General features: G+C 41.2%; 1 protein-coding gene across 1 annotated transcript in view; it reads right to left on the bottom strand.

Annotated features, from left to right (window-relative positions):
* HCFC2 (host cell factor C2) overlaps positions 1-26,469 on the bottom strand; it is a 268,454-nt gene that overhangs the window by 150,046 nt on the left and 91,939 nt on the right. Inside the window, exons 8-10 of the mRNA XM_053716965.1 lie at positions 25,718-25,978; positions 12,747-12,853; positions 3,651-3,801 (exon numbers count right to left, since the gene is read on the bottom strand). Coding sequence (XP_053572940.1) covers positions 3,651-3,801; positions 12,747-12,853; positions 25,718-25,978 — 519 coding nt within the window. The remainder of the gene's footprint in view (positions 1-3,650; positions 3,802-12,746; positions 12,854-25,717; positions 25,979-26,469) is intronic.

Here is a 26,469-nt window from a genome sequence, read left to right on the forward strand (position 1 = left end):
TGAAAAAGCAGGAAAGTAAGCTTGGGAGAAGACCCATTTTTGGCTCAGCACCTGGGTAGTGTTTTTTTATTGGTGTCTAAATGTAGCCATCAATCAGCAAGCGCTAACCAGGGTTCTGAAGCAAAAATGGGCCGGCTCCTAAGATTACAATCCTGCGTTTTCACATATATATACCAAGAGATCAAAGAAAATTTGATAATAAGAGTAAATTAGAAAGTTGCTTAAAAAAGCTGCTCTATCTGAATCATGATAGAAAAAAATGTTTTTATTATCCCTTTAATCCCTGCAAATGGATTAAACACATATGTAAATTACCACTCTGGAGTTACATGGTACTGCTTGTCCTGACCAGACACAACCCTAAAAGAATGAGCTGTGGTTATTACCAGCGCAGGACCAGCAGTGCTCTTTGTTTAAACCCCTTTGCAATAGCGTAGAACGTGTATCAAAATTATGATTTTGTTTTGTGTGTGGGGGGTGTGTGTGTGGGGTGTGTGTGTGGGGGGTGTGTGTGTGGGGGGTGTGTGTGTGTGGGGTGTGTGTGGGGGGTGTGTGTGTGGTGTGTGTGTGGGGTGTGTGTGGGGGGTGTGTGTGTGGGGGGTGTGTGTGTGGGGTGTGTGTATATATATATATATATATATATATGTATATGTGCTTTAGTGGCAATGGGTAGCTTAGTTTTTTTTTAGAGTTAGTTTTTGTACTTTGGGGGTTTGGTCAGGTGGTGGGTTTTACTGTTGGGGGGACTTTGTATTTTTTTTACAGGGAAAAGAGTTGATTTCTTTAGGGCAATGCCCTACAAAAGGCCCCTTTAAAAGCTATTGGTAGTTTATTGTAGGCTAGGGGGTGTTTTTATTTTGGGGGGGGGGCTTTTTTATTTTTATAGGGCTATTAGATTAGGTGTAATTGTTTTTATTTTTGATCATTTCGTTTATTTTTTGTAATCTTAGTATTTTTTATTTTTTCGTGATTTTAGTGTTTATTATTTTTGGTAAACTGATTTTTAAATTTTTCATAGTTTTTTTTTTTTTTTAGTTGTAATTCAGATATTTTAATTGGCAGTATTTTTTATTTTATTAGATTAGTTATGTTAGGTTAATTTATAGTTTAATGTTAGGTTTATTTTAATTTCACAGGTAAGTTCAAAGCTCCTAGAAAAGCTAGTATACGCACGTCTATCCCATTTCCTTACACTAAACTCTCTTCTTGACCCACTGCAATCTGTATTTCGTCCCCATCACTCTACAGAGACAGCAATTGTCAAGATTAACAACGACCTACTTACAGCAAAATCCAAAGGCCACTTCTCTCTGCTTATCCTCATTGACCTGTCTGCAGCCTTTGACACGGTTGACCACCCTCTTCTGCTCCAAACCCTCCAATTCTTCGGCATGTGTGACACAGCTCTTTCGTGGTTCTCTTCCTATCTAACCATACATTTAGTGTAGCCTTCTCCGGAGCATCCTCTGCCCCGTTACCACTTTCTGTTGGGGTACCTCAAGGCTCTGTCCTCGGTCCCCTTCTCTTTTCAATCTACACATCATCATTAGGTTCCTTAATAAAGTCCCATAGGTTTTGCCAATGACACCCAAATCTACCTCTCTGCACCAGACCTACCTCCTTCCTTACTAACCCGTGTCACTAACTGTCTTTCTCATATCTCATCTTGGATGTCCTCTCACTACCTTAAGCTAAATCTCTCCAAAACTGAACACCTTATTTTCCCCCCTTCTTCCAATGTCTCCACCCACAAAATTTCTATAACTGTTGATAATTCCATAATTACTCCTACCCTGCATGCCCGATGTCTTGGGGTCACACTTGACTCAGATCTTTCCTTCACTCCTCACATTCAGTCCTTGGCTAAAGCCTGCCGCTTCCACCTTAAAAACATTTCCTTACACAAGATACAACTAAGATTTTAATCCACTCTCTCATCCTTTCCCGCCTCGACTACTGCAACTCCGTCCTCTCTGGTCTACCTAGCTGCCGCATAGCTCCTTTACAATCCATTATGAATGCCTCTGCCAGGCTCGTCTTCCTTACTCGTCGATTGTCATCTGCTGCGCCTCTCTGCCAATACCTTCACTGGCTGCCTCTAGGATTAAACACAAAATCCTCACTCTGACATACAAAGCTCTCAACTGCACTGCTCCCCTCTACATTTCAGAACTTGTCTCCAGATACTCTCCCTCCCGTCCCCTTCGATCAGCTCAGGATCTCCTCCTCTCTTGTTACTTCCTCACATTCCCGTCTACAGGACTTCTCCAGACTGGCCCCTATCTTGTGGAACTCCCTGCCTCGCTCCACAAGACTCTCCCCTAGTTCTAACAGCTTCAAGCGCTCCCTAAAAACTCTACTATTCAGGGATGCTTACAACCAACACTAACCTTTCCTAACTCCATTGCTTTCCCCTTGAACCCCTTAGAATGTAAGCCTATGAGCCCAGCTGTTTGCAGATCGCCTTCATAAGAGCAGACTACAACAGTGAAACTCTCGGCAGGGCCCTCTACCCATTTGATCCCTGCAAAAGCTATCCTTTATATTGACTATGTTTACAGCGCTGCGGAATCTGTTAGCACTCTACAAATACCTGATAATAATAATAAGTTTTTATTTATTTAAATAAAGTTATATTTTAATTTAAAGTTAGGGGGGTGTTAGGTTTAGGGGTTAATAGTTTAATTTAGTGGTTTGCGATGTGGGGGGCTGGCGGTTTAGGGGTTAATAGGTTTATTTAGTGGTGGAGATGTGGGAGGCCGGATGTTTGGGGTTAATAACTTTATTTAGTGGCAGTGATGTCGGGGAGCGGCGGAATAGGGGTTAATAGCTTTTATTAGTGGCTGCGATGTGGGGCGGCAGATTAGGGGTTAATTGGTGTAATATAGTGTTTGCAATGCTGGGGGTGGAGGTTTAGGGGTTAATAGGTAGTTTATGGGTGTTAGTGTACTTAGTAACAGTTTAGTGAAACATTTTTGTTACACAAAATCCATAACTACTGCTTTTAGATGGTGAAATGGATCATGTCAGTATAGGCTGTAATGCAAGCATTTTAGCCTCACCGCACAACCTGTAATACCGGCGCTTTGGAAATACCATGCAAAAACGTAATTTTTGAATGCAGGATTGACGTTGTGTTAGAGGCTAAAATGCTTGCGGCATAGCTATACCGACACAACTCCCAATAGTGCATTACTGCTTTTATGCTGAAATTGCAATTTTTTAAGCATTAAAAGCCGCAACGCAAAACTCCTAATCTAGGTGATTGTGATTACTCACGTTGACTTATTTAGGAGTCAGCACTGATTGGCTAAAATGCAAGTCTGTCAAAAGAACTGAAATAAGGGGGCAGTCTGCAGAGGCTTAGATACAAGGTAATCACTGAGGTAAAAAGTATATTAATATAACAGTGTTGGTTATGCAAATATAGGGAATGGGTAATAAAAGGATTATCTATCTTTTTAAACAATAAACATTTTCAATTAGACTGTCCTTTTAAAAAGTGTTGTTTTTTTAATTAAATCACCCTGTATGTCTTTTTAAGTCAAAAAATGTATACCAATAGTAACATGTTTTTTGATGGAATGGAATAAAACCAAGTTAAAAATACAAAAACATGCACAGTTCTACTTTCCTAATTTCATTCTTACCTATCAATTTGGGTTTAGGGGATCCACACAATTTTCCACTTAACTCTACTACTGCACCAGAAAGAGCCTGTTTCTCAGTCACTGTTATTTTCATATCCACAACTTCTTGATCTGCAGCTGCTGCTTGAGGCAAATCAGTGGATGATAAACTCTGTATTTGGGAAACAAGAAAAAAAAATCATAAGGAAAAAAATCTTACTCTCTTCAAAGTTTGCTAAAAATTAACCATTTAAAAAGTGGTATTACTAATACAGGGAGATTTGGCCATGTATGAAAATAAACATACAAAATAATAAGAGAAAAGCTCTAACTACAAAGCTTGTGTAAACTCAACAATTGTACCTCATATTATTAAGATAAGGAAGTTTGGTTTTGTATTTATTAAAAAAGAAAATTTATGCTTACCTGATACATTTATTTCTTTTTTGACACGATGAGTCCACAGATCATCTAATGGGATACTAATTGGATATTCACCTCCTGGTCAGCAGGAGGAGGCAAAGAGCACCACAGCAGAGCTGATAAATAGCTCCTCCATTCCCTCCCACTCCAGTCATTCGACCGAAGTTAGGAAGAGAAAGGAAAAGCCAAGGTGCAGAGGTGTCTGAAGTTTACATAACCCACATCCTGTCTACAAGAACAGGGCGGGCCGTGGAATCATTGTGTTAAAAAATAAATAAATTTATCAGGTAAGCATAAATTTTCTTTTCTTTTTTAAGACACCACAGATCATCTTAATTACTAATGGGATTCAATACCCAAGCTAGAGTACACAGATGATATGGGAGGGACAAGACAGGGAACCTAAACGGAAGGCACCACTGCTTGAAAAACCTTTCTCCCAAAAACGGTCTCAGCCGAGGCAAAAGTATCAAACTGTAGAACTTTGAAAAAGTGAGAAGAGAGGACAAAGTTGCAGCCTTGCAAATCTGTTCCACAGAAGCTTCATTTTTGAACGCCCATGAGGAAGCAACAGCCCTAGTGGAATGAGCCGTCACTCTCTCAGGAGGCTGTTGTCCAGCAGTTTCATATGCAAAACGTATGATATTCTTCAGCCAAAAAGAAAGAGACGTAGCCGCAGCTTTCTGTTCCTTGCGTTTCCCTGAGAAAACCACAAACAAAGAAGAAGACTGACTAAAGTCCTTAGTCGTCTGCAGGTAAAACTTGAACTCACGGACCACGTCCACAAGGAAGGAACAACAATCTCCTGATTAATGTTCCGATCAGAAACAACCTTAGGGAGAAATCCTAATTTAGTACGTAAAACTACCTTATCTGAATGAAAAATAAGATAAGGAGACTCACACTGTAATGCCGAGAGCTCTGGCACTTCTCCGAGCAGAAGAAATAGCAACAAGAAATATAACTTTCCAAGATAACAATTTAATATCTAAGGAATGCATAGGCTCAAATGGAGCCCTTTGAAGAACTTTGAAAACTAAATTCAGACTCCATGGAGGAGTAACTGGTTTGAACAAAGGCCTGATCCTGACTAAGGCCTGACAAAATGATTGTACATCTGGGACATCCACCAGACGTTTGTGAAACAAAATAGACAAAGCAGAGATTTGAACCTTTAGGGAACTTGTCGATAAACCCTTCTCCAAACCCTCTTGGAAAAAAGACAAAATTCTAGGAATTCTAATGCTACTCCACGAGTAAGCCTTGGATTCGCACCAATAGAGATATTTACGCCATATCTTATGGAAAATCTTTTTAGTTACAGGTTTACGAGAATGAATCATGGTCTCCATGACCGAGTCAGAAAAGCCCCGCTTGGATAAAATTAAGCGTTCAATCTCCAAGCAGTCAGCTTCAGAGAAACTAGATTTGGGTGAAGGAAGGGCCCTTGAATTAGAAGGGCCTTCCGCAACGGAAGTCTCCAAAGTGGCAGAGATGACATGTCCACCAGATTTGCATACCAAATCCTGTGAGGCCAAGCCGGTGCAATGAGGATCCCTGATGCCCTCTCCTGCTTGATCCGAGCAATGACCCAAGGAAGAAGAGCAAACAGAGGAAATGGGTATGCTAGACTGAAGGTCCAAAGAACCGCCAGAGCCTCTATCAGCTCCACCTGGGGGGTCCCTGGACCTCGACCCATATCTCAGGAGTTTGGCATTCTGTCGAGATGCCATGAGATATAATTCAGGCTGACCAAACCTGAGAATCAGGCTGGAGAACACTTCCGGATGGAATTCCCACTCCCCCGGACGAAAGGTCTGCCTGCTCAGAAAGTCTGCCTCTCAGTTGTCCACCCCTGGGATGTGGATCGCCGACAGGCAACAAGAATGGGCCTCCGCCCACTGAATTATCTTGGTTACCTCTGTCATCGCTAAGGAACTCCTCGTTCCTCCCTGATGAATGATGTAAGTTCACTGAAGTTATGTTGTCCGACTGGAACCTGATAAACTGGACCGAGGCTAACTGAGGCCAGGCCAGAAGAGTATTGAAGATCGCTCTCAACTCCAGGAAGTTTATAGGAAGAACAGACTCCGACTGAGTCCACACTCCCTGAGACATTAGGGAAGCCCAGACTGCTCCCCCCCTAGAAGGCTGGCGTCTGTTGACACAATTACCCAAGATGGTCTGCAAAAGCAGGTTCCCTGTGAAAGATAATCTAGAGACAACCACCATTGAAGAGAATCCCTTATCTCCTGCTCCGGTAACATTCGAGGAGACAAATCTGCATAATCTCCGTTCCATTGCCTGAACATGCAGAGATCTGAGATGGAACCGAGCAAACGGGATGATGTCCACTGCCGCTACCATCAGCCCGATTAACTCCATGCACTGAGCCACTGATGGCCGCGGAGTGGACTGAAGGGCTAAACAAGAATCGAAATTCTTTCATTTCCTGACTTCTGTCAGAAACATCTTCATTGATAGGGAATCTATTATGGTTCCCAAGAAGTAACCCTTGTCTTTGGGACTAAGGAATTCTCTCCCAAATTTACCTTCCACTCGTGAAACCACAGGAAGGATAACACTGTGTCCGTGTGGGATCTTGCGTGTTGTAAGGATTGAGCCTGGACTAGGATGTCGTCCAGATAGGACGCCAATGCAATGCCCCTTAACCAAAGCACCGTCAACAGTGACCCCAGAACCCTTGATAAAATTCTGGGAGCTGTGACAAGACCGAAGGGATGAGCCACAAATCGGCAGTGTCCTTTAAATCCAAGGTTGATATAAATTGACCCTCTTGGATCAAAGGGAGAATTAAACAAATAGTTTCCATCTGAGGACAGTACTCTGAAAAATGTTTAGACCTTTGAGATCTAAAATAGGTCAGAAGGCTCCCTCTTATTTGGGAACCACGGACAAGTTGGAATAAAGTCCCAGACCCTGGTCCTGAAACCGAACAGGAACTATCACTCCCATGCCAGAGAGGTCTCCTACGTAGAGTAAGAACGCCTCTCTTCTACTGCAGATAATCTTGAAAACAAAAACCTGTCCCTGGGAGAAAAAGTCCTGAACTCTATTTTGTATCCTTGGGATATCGAAGCCCCCTGGATTGGGGACAGGCCTGTCATGCTGACTTTGATTCACCAGCAAGATTCTTGGATTGCTTTCCCCTATTCCAAGCTTGACTGGGTCAACAATAAAGTTTGGACAGCTCCTGCTTGAAAGAAAGAGTTGAACAACTTCCTTTGAAAGATCGAAAGGAACTAAACTATACTGACAACTGCTTTCTTATCCGGAGGCAAGGAATGACCCTTACCACTCAAAATATCAGAGAGAATTTCCGTTAAAACAGGTCCAAACAAGGTCTTTCCCTTGTAGGGAATCACGAAAAGTCTATACTCAGATGAGGCATCCGCAGACCAATATCTATCCTCTAATGCTCTGCAGTCCTGTGGCAACTCTGACGTACACCCAAACCCTGGGTACCATTGACAAGACTCCTTGATAGAGTCTGCTATCACTGGGAAAAAAGAAGGGACCCAATTTCTCCCTATCCTTTTAATCATCCTTGTAAAGGTTACTGGACTTATTAGGACTGAATACGCCGGAGATGTCGGCGGCATCCAGGGAAACAAAGACCTCCCAAAGTAACAAACGGAGGTGTTCAAATTTAAACTGAAAGAAAACACTTCAGTATCAAGCAAAGGAAGTACACAGACAGAGTCTGAGATTTTTCCCCTAAATACCACCGAAGAATCCTCCTCTTCAGGCTTCAGAGAAGAAAATTCGGAATAGCTACTTAAATACATATCCTCAAGTGTTTTCCCGTATTATGGGAAAAAAACAGACAACGCATCAGAGATCGCTCCAAAGATCTTAGGAAGCAATGTCTAGACAAGAAATTCCAGGTGGAATTTGTGAGGAAAAAATTCAGGGCACTGTATGAGATGGCTATATAAAAACCGTTACTGTCTCTTTGATCGTAAAGAGAAACTTTTTTTTATGTAAGTGGCAGTTCTCTCACAACATAGAAAACAGATAAAAGATGATTAATCAAGCAAAAGTCTTAACTTTTGCAATACAAAGAACCGTTACTATCTCTTTAAATAGTAAACAGAAAATTCTTTTATTTGAGTGGCAGTTCCCTAACAACATAGGGAATAGATAAAGGATGATTTATCATGCAAAATCTTAACTCTTTTAAACATAAAAAACCGTTACTATCTCTTTAAATTGTAAAAGAGAAACTTTTTTATTTACATGGCAGTTCTATAACAAATAAAAGATGATTAATCATGTAAAGTCTTATTTTTTTGACACATAAAAAACTGTTACTGTCTCTTTAAATTTTAAACAGTAACTTTTTTTATTTTATTGTGGGCAGAAATGGCTGAGAAGGTATAAGAGAATTATAAAAAAAAACCTCTACACCTCAGCTTAACCCAGCTGAGGTGTATGTTAGCCTTTGTGCACAAATCGAGTCAGAGGAAGCGTTTTCTAAACGGAACCACTCTGACCTAAAGTCTGTCTTTATTAAAGAAGCAATGTAGCTAGAAACTTCAGCAGTGAGCTGACACTGATAAGTCAGGAGCTGACATGCATTTAGGCATATTCTCGCTCACATCCACTTCTGTGAGCAGTAGTATTCCCACAAGGGGTGCGCTTCGCTAAATGACTAAGTGTTCAGTACATAACCCCAAGCGCAGACATCTACCCCTGTCTTCCGATAACCGGAAGTACTAAAGAAGAAGGCGCGCAACCAATTTGGCGCCACACAAGCTCCTTTCCATCGTGGGTGTATGAATATGCAGTTCCCGGTCGCCATTATTAGTGTATAAAATAAGCCCCAGGGAACCATAAGCAGACTATTAGCTTCCTCTTTGTCAGATAGCTGCTGGCTAAAAAGTTACCGTGAAACACCCTCACACTGAGCCTCTCTGCTCAACGTTTAAAATATGTAATTTCCCGGTCGGTTATATTAGACATGAAACCGCCGGGAGAAGAGATGTCACCTGATACATTTAGCCCTAGAGTCTGCATCAAAACTGCCTATAGCCCCAGTGCCTGCATCCAAGCTGCCCTGTTTGTGTCCCTTAATACACTAGGACATCTATCTCCTTCACAATGAGGTCTGTAAAGAATTAAAGTGCCCAAACTTTTTCTGAGTTGTCACTTATACCCCCATAAATAAAGTCAGCACTTACCTCATCTTCTGCCTGGCAGCAAGGTAGTTCCCAGGTTTAGGAGGTCCTCTCCCTCCCATGGACCTGCAAGTAAACTAAAGTCCTGAGTAAATATCTCTCAGGTTTTCAGTGTAAGGGCAACATCAGTATATGGGAGGCATAGTGAGAATTATGTCCCACAAGTTCCCATTGCTCTAAAGCCACCAAGGCTCTACTGAAGAGACTGATATGGACTACGGCTACACCCTAGGAAAAAGCAGCACAATCTTGTAGTACTTTAAAAATAATAAACTCTTGATTGAAGAATCTTTTCTAAGGGGCGGACTGGGCCAGGGGGCAGAGAGGCAATTGCCCCCCAGGCTGCCCTAAATCATGTTAAAAACGGCTGCTGCTTTTTTTTTTTTTTTTTTTTTTTAATTGTAATTTTAATAATGGCCAGCAGGGGGAGCAGCTGTACACACATAAGCAGCAGCGGAGCAGCCTTTCTCTCTATGGCACTGAAACTGAAAGGCCATGTGCTGAGGGGGAAGGGCTTAGTGCAGGCTTTCCCTAGTCAAACAGAGAGCGCAGTCTCAATGAATGGATGGAGGGAAAGGCATCAGTGTGAGCTGCTAGAATCATGTGTGGCCACCTCTACTAAACAGTAAGTACATAAATGTGCTGTCAGCAAGTGTGTGGGGTTTCTTCAGGGGCCGGGCTGCAGTGAAATCATCATGTAGAATACAGCTAATACTGTGGCTTTGCAGTAAGATCCTCATGTAGAATACAGCTAATACTGTGCAGCTTTTATTTTAGCTGAAGCATTGGGATAAGACATTTCAGTTTATGTTGTATCCTACATGGGGAAATAATAATAATACTGTAGGTAACAGTCCCTTGCTAGGCTGCACATTTATATACAGTTCTGCAATGGGAGTGTATTGTATGTGTACCCCAGAGCTAGTGAGCAGGGCTTCATGGAAATATGGAAGCATATTATCTTTTAAAAGCATTTTGTGTTATTGTTAATAAAGATAAACTGTGTCTATGCTGTGTTTTTTTCTAAGTTAGTAATTTCATGGTTTCTAGGAGGAATTAGCTAAAAACAGGCTTCCTGAATCATTTTTATTAAAGGGACATGAAAACCATCATTTTACTTTCATGGTTCAGATAGAGCACACAGTTTTAAACAACTTCTTAATTTACTTTTATTATCTAATTTGCTTAGTTCTCTTGGTATCCTTTGCTGAAAAAGATAGATAGGTAAGCTTAGGATCTGGGAGCTAGCTACTTATTGGTGGCTGCACATATATATCTATTGTCATTGGCTTAACAATGTGTTCAGCTAGCTCCTGGTAGTATATTGCTGCTCCTTCAATAAAGGATACCAAGAAAATGAAGCAACATTGATAATAAAAGTACATTGGAAAGATGTTAAAACTGTATGCTCTATCTGAATCTTAAAAGAAAAAAATGGGTTTCATGCCCCTTTAAGTTATTAAACATGTACATGCATTGTGGAGCTTTTAATTGCATTTGCATTCTTGCAGTATTATTAAAGGGACATGAAACACAAAATTTGTCTTTCATGATTCAGACAGAACATACAATTTTAAACAACTTTACAATTTACTTCTATTTTCTAATTTGCTTTATACCTTTGAAATGATTTGTTGAAAAGCATATCTAGATAGGCTCAGGAGCTTGGAGCTAGCTGCTGATAGGTGGATGAACTTGTATGCCCATTTTAATTGGCTTACAAATGTGTTCAGCTTTCTCCCAGGAGTGCATTGCTGCTTCTTATATAAAAGATACCAAGCAAATAAAGCAAAATTGATTAGAGAAGTAAATTGGAAAGTTGTTTAAAAATGTATAATCTATCTGAATCATGAAAGAAAATGTTTGGGTTTCATGTCCCTTTAATCTGTAACTTTAAGAGACATGAAACCCAATGTTTTTTTTTCAGGATTCAGATAGAGCAAACAGTTTTAAAAAATTATTCCAGTGGACTTACAGTTTTTTTTTAATCAAATTTGCTTCATTTTCTTGGTATCTTTTCTTGAAGGGGCAACATTTCTCTACTGGGAGCTAGATAAACACATTAGGTGAGACAATGACAAGAAGCATATATACAGCCACCAATCAGCCGCTATCTCCCAGTAGTGCATTGCTGCGCCTGAACAAGCACATAAGCATTCAAGCCCAGCTGCTTTATAGATCACCTTCATGAGAGCTGAATTGCAACAGTGGAACTCTTGGTAGGCCCCTTACCCATTTGTCTCTTAAAAATGAATATTATAGCTATGTTTATAGGGCTGCAGAATATGTTGACGCTCTACAAATAATAATAATAAAGGATACCAAGAAAACAAAGCAAATTTGACAATATAAGTAAATTGCAAAGCTGTTTAAAATTGTAAACTCTATCTGAATTGTGAGAAAAAAAAATGGGTTTCATGTCCCTTTCAGTGTATTAAGATTAAACTAAAGGACTCTTGTTTACTATATGTAAAATATATATATATATATATATATATATATATATATATATATATATATACACAGTAATTTAAATAGGAAAGCAACATGGCTTTAGGTGTACATGAGGGCTGCACACACTCCATGCAGCATGAAAAACAATAGGTAATGTGTGATCGCTCTAACTGTAGCTTATTTAGTTTAGAATAAATTTGAGATGTTTTCTTATTTAGTTGTTAATCTGGCGTGTACACACCTACAATTCTACCAGCCTACATGGTCACCATATTTTTAAAGAGGCAATGAATGTGCTAAAAAAAAAACATTTAAAGAAAAATCAGTGGTTTAAAGTCATTGCAGAAAAAACTGCTCAAAAGCTTTCCTTTAACCCCTGGAAAAAATCCCCATGGCTGGCACATTCCACCAGCCCACATTTTTTAAGGAATGTAAACACTTTGAGAATACAACATTTTAAATAAAGTCTAGTAAAACACCTTTGCAATAAACTTTTTCATTATTTTGCACCATTTTCTGCAATTACACTTTGAAAACAAAGTTTTTTTTTTCCAATTCCAAGAATTGGAAGTGATCATGCACCCCAGTTGGCTTCAGTAAAGGTTATTCCTGGTGGGTCCTGCTGGCTATGGGTCCTGTGGTGGGTCCTGCTGGCTGTGGCGTGCTGTGGGTCCTGTGGCTGTGAGCTGATTTGTTGGTGCAATGGGCCACTTGACTGGATTTGCCCCCCAGGCCTAAGGCTGCCAGCCCTCCCCTGTTTCTAACCCCTAACTTTACCTCTTCCTAGCACTAACGCGCACTGGAGTGGGAGGGAAGGGAGGAGGTATTTAACAGCTCTGCTGTGGTGCTCTTTGCCTCCTCCTGCTGACCAGGAGGTGAATATCCCATTAGTAATTAAGATGATCCGTGGACTCATCGTGTCTGAAAAAGAAATCTGAATTATAAACTCAAATTGTGAAAATAAACATAAAAAGCCCCGTTTTAAGGACATGAAGCATGGCATGCTAATTTCCAGGCAATAGTGAGCTTTATTACTCACGTGGTTGGCTGGATTATTGCTGCTATTTTGGTGACAAATGTCCACTTTCGGCCCAGAAGAAAATATACAATTCACAGTTTGCTGGGGAGAGACATGGTTTTCAGTGCCTGTTTAGTGAACAACATATTCACTGTTATTTTCTTAGTAAATAATATGCGTTATGAAACAATAGTCTGCCACTGAGAAGGAACACCAGCTACATTGACAGAAAAATGTAATAATCCATCGCTAACAAAAAATAAACAAATAAAAAAAACATAAAAAGTCGATATATAACAGGTCCCTGTTTGTATAAAGCTAATAAGTTTATTCAGTGTAAAAGCTTCCCAATATGCAATGCAATACATTTTAGTTAAAAATACATCACAGCATACCCTAAACACTCTATGCTCCCCTCTCCAGATCTTGTTAATGCTTCTGAAGCATAAGCAGCAAACTTCACCTGTCTCCACTGAGCCGTTCTTATTGTAATCAGTGAAAGATCTAGCAGAGCATGTGAAAACCCGTCAGTGTGTACAAAAATAAAGGTTTGTGAAGGCAGAGGTATATCAGCGATAGGTACAGCTTCTGATTGGCTGTACAATCACATTTGAAGAAATGTAAAAGAAAAGAGCTAGTGTGGAGGGTGATTAGTATAAGTACTGGTGCACTAGGGGCTATTTTCAACTAATCTTAAAAGCATTATTCTTTAGACAACTGATACATACAAAACACTAACCATGATTATGCAAACTGGGACCTATCATATGCCCACTTTTGTGTCCTTTTAACATGAAAATAATTTATTGTGGATCACTTGTATAATGACCACAGTAGAACCCAACTAATTAATCAAACATCTCTAATCTAATTTCTCTAATAATACACTCTTTAATTCTTTAACTCAAATCAATATCAGAATATAACTCACTTTTTTGGCGAATCTATTTAAATTGTTAAATCTCTATGCCTCTTTTTATCCACATCAAATATATATGATGAGATGAAAACCAGACAGCAAACCTAATTATTCTGTAGAGATCTGAAACTAGCTTTACATTTAAGCATCAACACTAAAAACAAACTTTATGATTAACTGATAAATTTATTTATTTACAGGCATGGAGAGTCCACGATTCATTCCAATTACTAGTGGGATATTCACCTCCTTGCCAGCAGGAGAAGGCAAAGAGCACCCCAGCAGAGCTGTTAAGTGTCACTTCCCTTACCCATAACCCCCAGTCATTCGGCCGAAGGGAAACAGAAAAATAAGATAACACAAGGGTATAGAGGTGCCCGAGGTTTGTACAAAAAAATTGTTGTCAATTTAAACAAGGAAGGGTCGTGGACTCTCCATGCCTGGAAAGAAATACATTTATCAGGTAAGCATAAATGTTGTTTTCTTTCCTATGGCATGGGAGCCCACAATTCATTCCAATTACGAGTGGGAACCAATACCCAAGCTAGAGGACACAGAATGAAAGGGAGGTAGAACAAGACAGGCGTACCTAAATCGAAGGCACCACTGCTTGAAGAACTTCACTCCCAAAGAAAGCCTCAGCCGAGGCAAAAGCATCAAATTTGTAGAATTTGGAAAAAGGTATGTATAAAGGACCATGTAGTCGCCTTTCAAATTTGCTTTACAGAAGCTTCATTTTTGAAAACCCAGGAAGAGGAGACAGCTCTAGTGGAATGAGCCATAATTCTCTCAGGAGGCTGTGGTCCAGCTGTCTCATAAGCTAAACGGATAGCACTTCTCAACCAGAGAGAAAGAGTAGAAAAAGTGGCCCTCTGACCCTTACGCTTACCAGAGAAAACAACGAACAGGGAAGAAATTCTGCCTAAAATCTTTAGTTGCTTGAAGGAAAAATGTAAGAGCACGCACAACATTCAAATTGTGCAAATGAGGTTCCTTCGGGGGAAGGAGGATTGGGACAAAAAGAAGAAACAATAATTTCCTGACTAATATTGCGATCCGACGCTACCTTAGGAAAAAAAACCATCTTAGTACGGAGAACCGACTTATCAGCATGAAAAATAAGGTAAGGGGAATCACACTGCTGCGAGCAGAAAAAATAGTAATAAGAAACAAAACCTTCCAAGATAGAAATGTAATATCAACAGAATGCATCAGCTCAAACAGAGCCTGTTGCAAAACTTTAAGAACAAAATCAAGGCTCCAAGGAGGAGTAACTAGTTTAAACACAGGCCTGATGCTGACCAGGGCCTGAACAAAAGATTGAACATCCGGTATATCTGCCAGACGTTTGTGCAAAAGAATAGATAGTGCAGAAATCTGACAGTTTGGAGTACTGACTGACAAATCCTTCTCCAGGTCTTCCTGAAGAAAAGCCAACATTTGAGGAATCCTTACTCTGTTCCAAGAGAAACCCTTCAAATCACACCAATACCGGCATTTACCTCATACCTTATGGTAAATTCTGTGAGTAACAAGTTTACAAGCCTGAAGCATGGAATCTATAACCTTCTCAGAGAAGCCACGTCTAGCAAAAACTCCAAGCAAGCAGCGTCAGAGAAACCAAATTTGGATGGAGGAAGGGACCCTGAAGTAGAAGGTCCTTCCTCAGAGGAAACCTCCAAGGGGGAAAAGATGACATCTTCACCAGATCCTGTGAGACCAGGCAGGAGCTATGAGATCACAGACACTCTCTCCTGATTGATACAAGCAATGACTCGAGGAAGGAGTATAAATGGAGGAAGAAAGAATGCCAGACTGAAGTTCCAAGGAACCGCTTGAAAGCCGACCAGAGCTGCTTGCGGATCCCTTAATCTAGAATCGTATTTTGGAAGCTTGGCGTTTCGGCATGCCCCCATCAGATCCAAATCCGAAACCCCCCACTTGAGGGTTATCCTTGAGAATACTTCCGGATGGAGAGCCCACTCCCTGGAATGAAAGATCTGCCTGCTGAGAAAAACCGCCTCCCAGTAGTCCACCCCTGGGATGAGGATCTCAGATAGGAGACAATAGTAGAATGCGCATTGTAGAATGCGGGAAACCTCCTTCATTGCTAAGGAACTCCAAGTTCCTCTTAGAGATTGACATACGCCCCTGAGGAGATGTTGTCCGACTGGAACCTGATAAATCGGCCCAAACACAGTTGAGGCCAATATGCCAGAGCATTGAAAATTGCTCTCAACTCCAAGATATATATTGAGAGAGAAGACCTTGAGCCGAAAAACCCTGAGCCCTTAAAGAACCCCTGACTGCTCCCCAGCTCGATAGGCTGGCATCTGTGGTCCCAATCTCCCAAAATGGTCTCAGGAAGCATGAGCCCTGAGACAGATGGTCCTGAGAAATCCACCAAGGTAGAGAATCTCTCGTCAGGGAGTCCAGAACTATCATTTGAGAGAAATCCGAGTGGTCTCTATTCCATTGACAGAGCATGCATAACTGCAGAGGTCTCAGATGGAAACGCACAAAAGGAATAAAGCCCACTGAAGCAACCATGAGAAAATTTACCTCCATTCACAGAGCCACTGATGAACAGATAGAGGACTGAAGGGAAAGACAAGAAACAAAAATCCTGGCTTTTCTGACGTCCGCCAGAAAAAAAATCATGGTCAGAGAGTGAACGATCGATCCCAAAAGGCATACCCTGGTGTCTGGTACCAGGGAACTCCTCTCCAGGTCTACGTTCCACTCGTAGGAATGTAGAATGGACAACAATGAGTCTCTATGGGATTAATGAACAAATAGTGCCTGAACCAAGATATTATCCAGGATTGGCGCTACCGCAATCACCTAAGATCTGACCACCAACAAAAGGACCCCTAGAGCCTTAGAAAAGATTTAAGGAGCCGTGGCATAACCGAAGGGAAGGGCAAGAGTTGGAAGAGTTTGTCTAGAAAGGTAAACCGCAGTAATTACAAATGTTTTCTGTGAATAGTAACATAAAGATCTGCGTCCCCAAGGTCTAAGGTAGACATAAATTGACCCTCCTGAACCAAGGGTAGAATGGACCGAATAGTTTCCATTTTGCAGGATGAGATCTAGAGGAAATTGTTGAGACACTTGATGTCCAAAATAGGTCGAAAAGTTCCCTCTTTATTGGGAACCACGAAGAGGATTGAATAAAATCCTTGACTCTGTTCCACCAAATGAAACTGTAACAATCATTCCCAGAGAAGATAACTCCTTTACGCAAATTAAGAAGGCTTCTCTCTTCATCTGTTTAACAGATAACCTAGATAGGAAAAATCTGCCCCTGGGGAGACCAGACTTGAACCCTATCATGTGTCTCTGGGATACTACTTCCACATCCCAAGGATCTAGAACCACGCAAACCAAAGCCTGTAGTAAGAAGGATAGCCTGCCCTCTACTTGATTCAAGCCTGGACCAGGGCTGGCTCCTTCATGCTGACTTAGACTCAGGAAAGTCTTGGATATGCCAGGGATTGAACCCAGGGTCTCATATACACAAACCATGTGTTCTACCACTGAGCTACATCCCCTTCCTCCAAGAAATCCTAGATTGCTGGGCAGGAATGTCCCTTGAAATTGCGAAAGGAACAAAAATAAGAATTCTAGTGAACCTAGCCTTCTAAATTTGGGGTAGGAAAGATCCCTTTCCACCAGTAACTTCAGAAAATGATCTGGGCCAGACCAGGACCAAATAAATTCTTGCCTAAAAATGAGACAGACAGAAGTTAGGACTTGGATGATACATCCGCAGACCAAGATTCTCCACAGTACTAGTGCTCTGTGAGCTAGAATCGCAAAGCTAAATATTTTTGGCTCCCAGTCAAACAATTTGCACGCTGGTATCACAAATAAAAGAATTAGCAGCTTTAGAGCCTAGGTCTTATCCTGGATCACCTCTATGGTAGTCTCCTCTGAAATTAGATGGGACAAGGAGTCGCATCAATAAAAGGCTGCACACGCAACCATAGTAATACCTACACAACTGGTTGCCATAAAAAACCCTGATGAATATACATCTTTCTTTGAAAGAGGAACTAGCCTCAAGAGGAATAGCGGATCTCTTGGCTGGAGTGGATATTTGACCCTCTACCTAAGAGATGATGCGCCAAATCAGACATCATAACAATGGCCAGTATCATGCTAAAGAACGATTACAATCCTTAAAAAAATATACAGTTAAAATGTACAAACTGTGGATACTCATAATCACCAGAAATGGGTGATACATAAGTATGATCCCTGACATAAAGGGTAGAAAAGTAATCACATGAGACCCTCAAAAAAACATAATTTATGCTTACCTGATAAATTTATTTCTCTTGTAGTGTATCCAGTCCACGGATCATCCATTACTTATGGGATATTAACTCCTCCCCAACAGGAAGTGCAAGAGGATTCACCCAGCAGAGCTGCTATATAGCTCCTCCCCTAACTGCCATTACCAGTCATTCGACCGAAAACATGCAGAGAAAGGAAAACCATAGGGTACAGTGGTGACTGTAGTTTAATGGAAAAATTACCTGCCTTAAAGTGACAGGGCGGGCCGTGGACTGGATACACTACAAGAGAAATAAATTTATCAGGTAAGCATAAATTATGTTTTCTCTTGTTAAGTGTATCCAGTCCACGGATCATCCATTACTTATGGGATACCAATACCAAAGCTAAAGTACACGGATGACGGGAGGGACAGGCAGGCTCTTTATACGGAAGGATGCCTGAAGAACCTTTCTCCCAAAAACAGCCTCTGAAGAAGCAAAAGTGTCAAATTTGTAAAATTTGGAAAAAGTATGAAGAGAAGACCAAGTTGCAGCCTTGCAAATCTGTTCAACAGAAGCCTCATTCTTAAAGGCCCAAGTGGAAGCCACAGCTCTAGTAGAATGTGCTGTAATTCTTTCAGGAGGCTGCTGTCCAGCAGTCTCATAGGCTAACCGTATTATGCTACGAAGCCAAAAGGAGAGAGAGGTAGCCGAAGCTTTTTGACCTCTCCTCTGACCAGAATAAACGACAAACAGGGAAGACGTTTGTCGAAAATCCTTAGTTGCCTGTAGATAAAATTTCAGGGCACGGACTACATCTAGATTGTGTAGCAGACGTTCCTTTTTCGAAGAAGGATTAGGACACAAAGATGGAACCACAATCTCTTGATTGATATTCCTGTTAGTGACCACCTTAGGTAGGAACCCAGGTTTAGTACGCAGAACTACCTTGTCTGAATGAAAAATCAGATAAGGAGAATCACAATGTAAGGCAGATAACTCAGAGACTCTTCGAGCCGAGGAAATTGCCATTAAAAACAGAACTTTCCAAGATAACAACTTGATATCAATGGAATGAAGGGGTTCAAACGGAACCCCCTGTAAAACATTAAGAACTAAGTTCAAACTCCATGGTGGAGCAACAGTTTTAAACACAGGCTTGATCCTAGCTAAAGCCTGACAAAAAGCTTGAACGTCCGGAACTTCTGACAGACGTTTGTGTAAAAGAATGGACAGAGCTGAAATCTGTCCCTTTAAGGAACTAGCGGATAAACCCTTTTCTAAACCTTCTTGTAGAAAAGACAATATCCTCGGAATCCTAACCTTACTCCATGAGTAACTCTTGGATTCGCACCAATATAAGTATTTGCGCCATATCTTATGGTAAATCTTTCTGGTAACAGGCTTCCTAGCCTGTATTAAGGTATCAATAACTGACTCAGAAAAACCACGTTTGGATAAAATCAAGCGTTCAATTTCCAAGCAGTCAGCTTCAGAGAAATTAGATTTTGATGTTTGAAGGGACCCTGGATCAGAAGGTCCTGTTTCAGAGGTAGCGACCAAGGTGGACAGGATGACATGTCCACTAGATCTGCATACCAAGTCCTGCGTGGCCATGCAGGCGTTATTAGAATCACTGATGCTCTCTCCTGTTTGATTCTGGCAATCAATCGAGGAAGCATCGGGAAGGGTGGAAACACATAAGCCATCCCGAAGGTCCAAGGTGCTGTCAAAGCATCTATCAGAACCGCTCCCGGATCCCTGGATCTGGACCCGTAACGAGGAAGCTTGGCGTTCTGTCGAGACGCCATGAGATCTATCTCTGGTTTGCCCCAACGTCGAAGTATTTGGGCAAAGACCTCCGGATGAAGTTCCCACTCCCCCGGATGAAAAGTCTGACGACTTAAGAAATCCGCCTCCCAGTTCTCCACTCCCGGGATGTGGATTGCTGACAGGTGGCAAGAGTGAGACTCTGCCCAGCGAATTATCTTTGATACTTCCATCATTGCTAGGGAGCTTCTTGTCCCTCCCTGATGGTTGATGTAAGCTACAGTCGTGATGTTGTCCGACTGAAACCTGATGAACCCCCGAGTTGTTAACTGGGGCCAAGCCAGAAGGGCATTGAGAACTGCTCTCAATTCCAGAATGTTTATTGGTAGGAGACTCTCCTCCTGATTCCATTGTCCCTGAGCCTTCAGAGAATTCCAGACAGCGCCCCAACCTAGTAGGCTGGCGTCTGTTGTTACAATTGTCCAGTCCGGCCTGCTGAATGGCATCCCCCTGGACAGATGTGGCCGAGAAAGCCACCATAGAAGAGAATTTCTGGTCTCTTGATTCAGATTCAGAGTAGGGGACAAGTCTGAGTAATCCCCATTCCACTGACTTAGCATGCACAATTGCAGCGGTCTGAGATGTAGACGTGCAAAGGGTACTATGTCCATTGCTGCTACCATTAAGCCGATCACCTCCATGCATTGAGCTACTGACGGGTGTTGAATGGAATGAAGGACACGGCATGCATTTTGAAGCTTTGTTAACCTGTCTTCTGTCAGGTAAATCTTCATTTCTACAGAATCTATAAGAGTCCCCAAGAAGGGAACTCTTGTGAGTGGAAAGAGAGAACTCTTCTTTTCGTTCACCTTCCATCCATGCGACCTTAGAAATGCCATTACTAACTCTGTATGAGACTTGGCAGTTTGAAAGCTTGAAGCTTGTATCAGAATGTCGTCTAGGTACGGAGCTACTGCAATTCCTCGCGGTCTTAGTACCGCCAGAAGAGCACCCAGAACCTTTGTGAAGATTCTCGGAGCCGTAGCCAATCCGAATGGAAGAGCTACAAACTGGTAATGCCTGTCTAGAAAGGCAAACCTTAGATACCGGTAATGATCTTTGTGAATCGGTATGTGAAGGTAAGCATCCTTTAAATCCACTGTGGTCATGTACTGACCCTTTTGGATCATGGGTAAAATTGTCCGAATAGTTTCCATTTTGAACGATGGAACTCTTAGGAATTTGTTTATGATCTTTAAATCCAAGATTGGCCTGAAAGTTCCCTCTTTTTTGGGAACCACAAACAGATTTGAGTAAAACCCTTGTCCTTGTTCCGACCGCGGAACCGGATGGATCACTCCCATTAATAAAAGATCTTGTACGCAGCGTAGAAACGCCTCTTTCTTTATTTGGTTTGTTGACAACCTTGACAGATGAAATCTCCCTCTTGGGGGAGAGAATTTGAAGTCTAGAAGGTATCCCTGAGATATGATCTCTAACGCCCAGGGATCCTGGACATCTCTTGCCCAAGCCTGGGCGAAGAGAGAAAGTCTGCCCCCCACTAGATCCGTTCCCGGATCGGGGGCCCTCGATTCATGCTGTCTTAGGGGCAGCAGCAGGTTTCCTGGCCTGCTTGCCCTTGTTCCAGGACTGGTTAGGTCTCCAGCCTTGTCTGTAGCGAGCAACAGCTCCTTCCTGTTTTGGTGCAGAGGAAGTTGATGCTGCTCCTGCTTTGAAATTACGAAAGGAACGAAAATTAGACTGTCTAGCCTTAGGTTTGGCTCTGTCTTGAGGCAGGGCATGGCCTTTACCTCCTGTAATGTCAGCGATAATTTCTTTCAACCCGGGCCCGAATAAGGTCTGCCCTTTGAAAGGTATATTAAGCAATTTAGATTTAGAAGTAACGTCAGCTGACCAGGATTTTAGCCACAGTGCTCTGCGTGCCTGAATGGCGAATCCGGAATTCTTAGCCGTAAGTTTAGTTAAATGTACTACGGCATCTGAAATAAATGAGTTAGCTAACTTAAGGGCTTTAAGCTTGTGTGTAATCTCATCTAATGGAGCTGATTCAAGTGTCTCTTCCAGAGACTCAAACCAAAATGCTGCTGCAGCCGTGACAGGCGCAATGCATGCAAGAGGTTGCAATATAAAACCTTGTTGAACAAACATTTTCTTAAGGTAACCCTCTAACTTTTTATCCATTGGATCTGAAAAGGCACAGCTATCCTCCACCGGGATAGTGGTACGCTTAGCTAAAGTAGAAACTGCTCCCTCCACCTTAGGGACCGTTTGCCATAAGTCCCGTGTGGTGGCGTCTATTGGAAACATCTTTCTAAATATCGGAGGGGGTGAGAACGGCACACTGGGTCTATCCCACTCCTTAGTAACAATTTCAGTAAGTCTCTTAGGTATAGGAAAAACGTCAGTACTCGCCGGTACCGCAAAATATTTATCCAACCTACACATTTTCTCTGGTATTGCAACTGTGTTACAATCATTCAGAGCCGCTAACACCTCCCCTAGTAATACACGGAGGTTTTCCAGCTTAAATTTAAAATTTTAAATATCTGAATCCAGTTTGTTTGGATCAGAACCGTCACCCGCAGAATGAAGCTCTCCGTCCTCATGTTCTGCAAATTGTGACGCAGTGTCTGACATGGCCCTAATATTATCAGCGCACTCTGTTCTCACCCCAGAGTGATCACGCTTACCTCTTAGTTCTGGTAATTTAGCCAAAACTTCAGTCATAACAGTAGCCATATCCTGTAATGTGATTTGTAATGGCCGCCCAGATGTACTCGGCGCTACAATATCACGCACCTCCCGAGCGGGAGATGCAGGTACTGACACGTGAGGCGAGTTAGTCGGCATAACTCTCCCCTCGTTGTTTGGTGAAATATGTTCAATTTGTACAGATTGACTTTTATTTAAAGTAGCATCAATACAGTTAGTACATAAATTTCTATTGGGCTCCACTTTGGCTTTAGCACATATAGCACAGATATCTTCCTCTGAATCAGACATGTTTAACACACTAGCAAATAAACTAGCAACTTGGAAATACTTTTCAAGTAATTTACTATAATATGAAAACGTACTGTGCCTATAAGAAGCACAGAAAAAGTTATGACAGTTGAAAATTAATAAACTGAAAAGTTATAGCATCAAATCTTTGTAAAAAACACAATTTTAGCAAAGGATTGCTCCCATTAGTAAAGGATAACTAACCCTGATAGCAGAAAAAAAACAAAAAAAAAAACAGAAATAAACGTTTTTTTTTTTTTTATCACAGTCAACTACAATCTCACAGCTCTGCTGTGAGTGATTACCTCCCTCAAAACAAGTTTTGAAGACCCCTGAGTTCTGTAGAGATGAACCGGATCATGCAGGGAAGACAATAAACTTCTGACTGAATTTTTTGATGCGTAGCAAAAGCACCAAAAAAGGTCCCTCCCCCTCACACATAACAGTGAGAGAGATCAGTAAACTGTCATAAATTAAATAAAACGACTGCCAAGTGGAAAAAAATAGTGCCCAAAACATTTTTTCACCCAGTACCTCAGAAAATTAAACGATTTTACATGCCAGCAAAAAACGTTTAACATTAATAAATTGAGTGTTATTAAAAAGCCTGTTGCTAGTCCCTGCAAATTAGGCTAAAGTTTTATGCATACAGTATAATTCCAGTGAAGTGCCATTCCCCAGAATACTGAAGTGTAAAATATACATACATGACAGCCTGATACCAGTTGCTGCTACTGCATTTAAGGCTGAGTTTACATTATATCGGTATGGCAGAATTTTCTCATCAATTCCATTGTCAGAAAATAATAAGCTGCTACATACCTCTTTGCAGATTAATCTGCCCGCTGTCCCCTGATCTGAAGTTTACCTCTCCTCAGATGGCCGAGAAACAGCAATATGATCTTAACTACTCCGGCTAAAATCATAGAAAAACTCAGGTAGATTCTTCTTCAAATTCTACCAGAGAAGGAATAACACACTCCGGTGCTATTATAAAATAACAAACTTTTGATTGAAGGTATGAAACTAAGTATAATCACCACAGTCCTCTCACACATCCTATCTATTCGTTGGGTGCAAGAGAATGACTGGGAATGGCAGTTAGGGGAGGAGCTATATAGCAGCTCTGCTGGGTGAATCCTCTTGCACTTCCTGTTGGGGAGGAGTTAATATCCCATAAGTAATGGATGATCCGTGGACTGGATACACTTAACAAGAGAAATATAGCCACAGTAAAGAAATGGAAATGCATCTTATAAAAATAAAAATATAAAGGAAGCATGCAGTAAGACTAAGTTGTCCCCAGATGGCGGCAAATACTTGTAAATCACAGAATTTATCAGGAGAAAATGCATCCTGAAAAATAAAACTACAGGATATAGAGAGTTATCATAACCAACACTCTCCTCATCCCTCATTTCCCTGTGGCATAATAATTAGTACTGTTATTAAGTTATTTGAGTATGAGGGTCAGTGCTGAATTGATTATTAAATGAGGCTCATATATAATCTGAAGGAGCCAACTAAAATGCGCTCAGAGCTCACAACTTTCACATCCCGTAGCAGCTAAAAAAGTTGCATAAAAACATATTCCCTGAAGTGGATCTCATTTAATATGCAGATGAGGAACCATAATGGGAAACCAAAGAAAAATATTTTAAAACTGTATAGAGCCCAAAGTAAACGGCTCTGAAACAGAAAGAGAAGCTGCATCTCCAAAACAAATATCCTGCTGAGCGCCTACCGCTTAGCAAATAAAATGATGCCATAGCGGTCCCTTTAGTTGTGTTTTTGTAGAAAATGGCGCTGTTACACACACTCCATCAACGTGAGCGCCGCTCAACATAAGATTACAAGACTGCGTTAAGGCATCCAATAATAGCGGTCTCCTCCAGAGCGGGAAATAAGACTATTACCTGATTAACAGAGGAGGTGAATCTGACAGGCATAACAGCCTGATCACCAACAGCTAGCCCTAGCCTACGCAGCAAGTATCAGGCACTCTAACTGCGTCATAAAAACGTCCAAACTCTCTACAGTTAAAAGAGAGAATTAGTAAATGCATACTGTGCCCCAATCATAGGACACCTTAAACATTCATAAAAATGGGCTTAGTAGGGATTGAGAAAGGGAATTATAGCTGACCACAAAGCTGTATCCCACACATCATAAAGCCTGGGCTTAAGTGTAACATTTTTCCCGGCAATGGTAGCAGCAAAATCCCTGATACAGGCATAAAGCCAGATAGCTGCTCAGCCACTACATATCCTACAGTGGATATATATAATAAAGTATAAATACCTTATGAGAGTAGCAGGTCTCAATCGCACCCTGATTGTCCCAGTCCTTCTTCTAAAATATTTCTGATACCTAAGAAATGTAAATGAAAGGACTTACCCTCCAGGGTCTTCTGCTGTGAAGCAGTCATAGCAGCTCCATGTTTGATAGTCTCATCCGACCGCTGACAGGGACCTGAAGATACAAGAAAAAACAGAGTAACCAACTCTGGTTTTCTGTAGTGGGGTTAGCATACATTGCTGGAGTTAAAGTAAGGACTTTGTCACCTACCTCCAAACTGCTAAAAACACCATTACTCTTACTTAAAAGATTGATATGGAGACAGTATTGCCACAATCCTTGCTTACAGAGAAAAGTACCCATTAAAGGATTAAATTCTTGAATTTTTTCAGACACCATCTTTGCACATCCTCCCGTGATAGAGGCAATGAGAATGACTGGTGGTTATGGGTAAGGGAAGCGACACTTAACAGCTCTGCTGGGGTGCTCTTTGCCTCCTCCTGCTGGCCAGAAGGTGAATATCCCACTAGTAATTGGAATGAATTTTAGACACTCCATGCCATAGGAAAGAAAACATTTTTTTTTTAACATAAGCAACATTCCTTATTTCCTCTAAAATCTAAAGCACATTAGCTACATTATGTATTGCTTTATGCTTCTATACCTTCAGTAATAAAGGAGATGTATAATATACTTACTCTCCAATACACTTTGTGAACATACATGCCCACCATTAAGTAAGTTGAGTGATGTGGTATTTACATTGTTGATGTTAGCTTGAGAGTCAAGTGTGACAATGTCACTGATGGGAGCAATAGTTCCTGAGATAGAGGACGTTATTGACTCAGGATTTAACTGCAGAAGATATCCTTCAACAGATTGTACTTCATCCCATTTTAAGTGAAAGGAGTTTGTAGAGGCTCGGATTAACTGGACTTGTGAGGGAGAAGGAGGCTTTTCTAACCAGAGAAAAACAAAAAATAACATTCATATTGAAAAGTGATCTTATGACTCAAACTAATTATACTTCTATGTATATGTGAAATCACCATTTCTTATTTATCCCCATATTTCTCTACTGACCATCACAGGGTAAAAGTGGGCATGGGTAAAGTATTGCCACTATCTTTTTTTTGGTGTCTAGGACAGAGCTTTCCAATCAGTGTTCAATAGCACATTCATGTGCCTTAAAGGGTCATTCAAGCCAAAATTGGAAACCACATGGATGAACTTTGAGTTTTGAATAAAAGCATTTTTGTAATATACATGTTTTAGAAAAATGCTACTAATAATAGTGTATTTAAGTATGCACCATTCATCAGCCTTTTAAACACAGCACTTGCTCAGTGAGCCTAAGGTGCTTGTACCATCTGGTAATGACTCAGTTTGCTAATTGCTGGCATGATACATGCCCCACTGGTGCTCTGAGCAGCTGCAGTATTTACAATGC

This window comes from Bombina bombina, chromosome 6, assembly GCF_027579735.1.
Source record: "Bombina bombina isolate aBomBom1 chromosome 6, aBomBom1.pri, whole genome shotgun sequence".
Classification (NCBI taxonomy): Eukaryota; Metazoa; Chordata; class Amphibia; order Anura; family Bombinatoridae; genus Bombina; species Bombina bombina.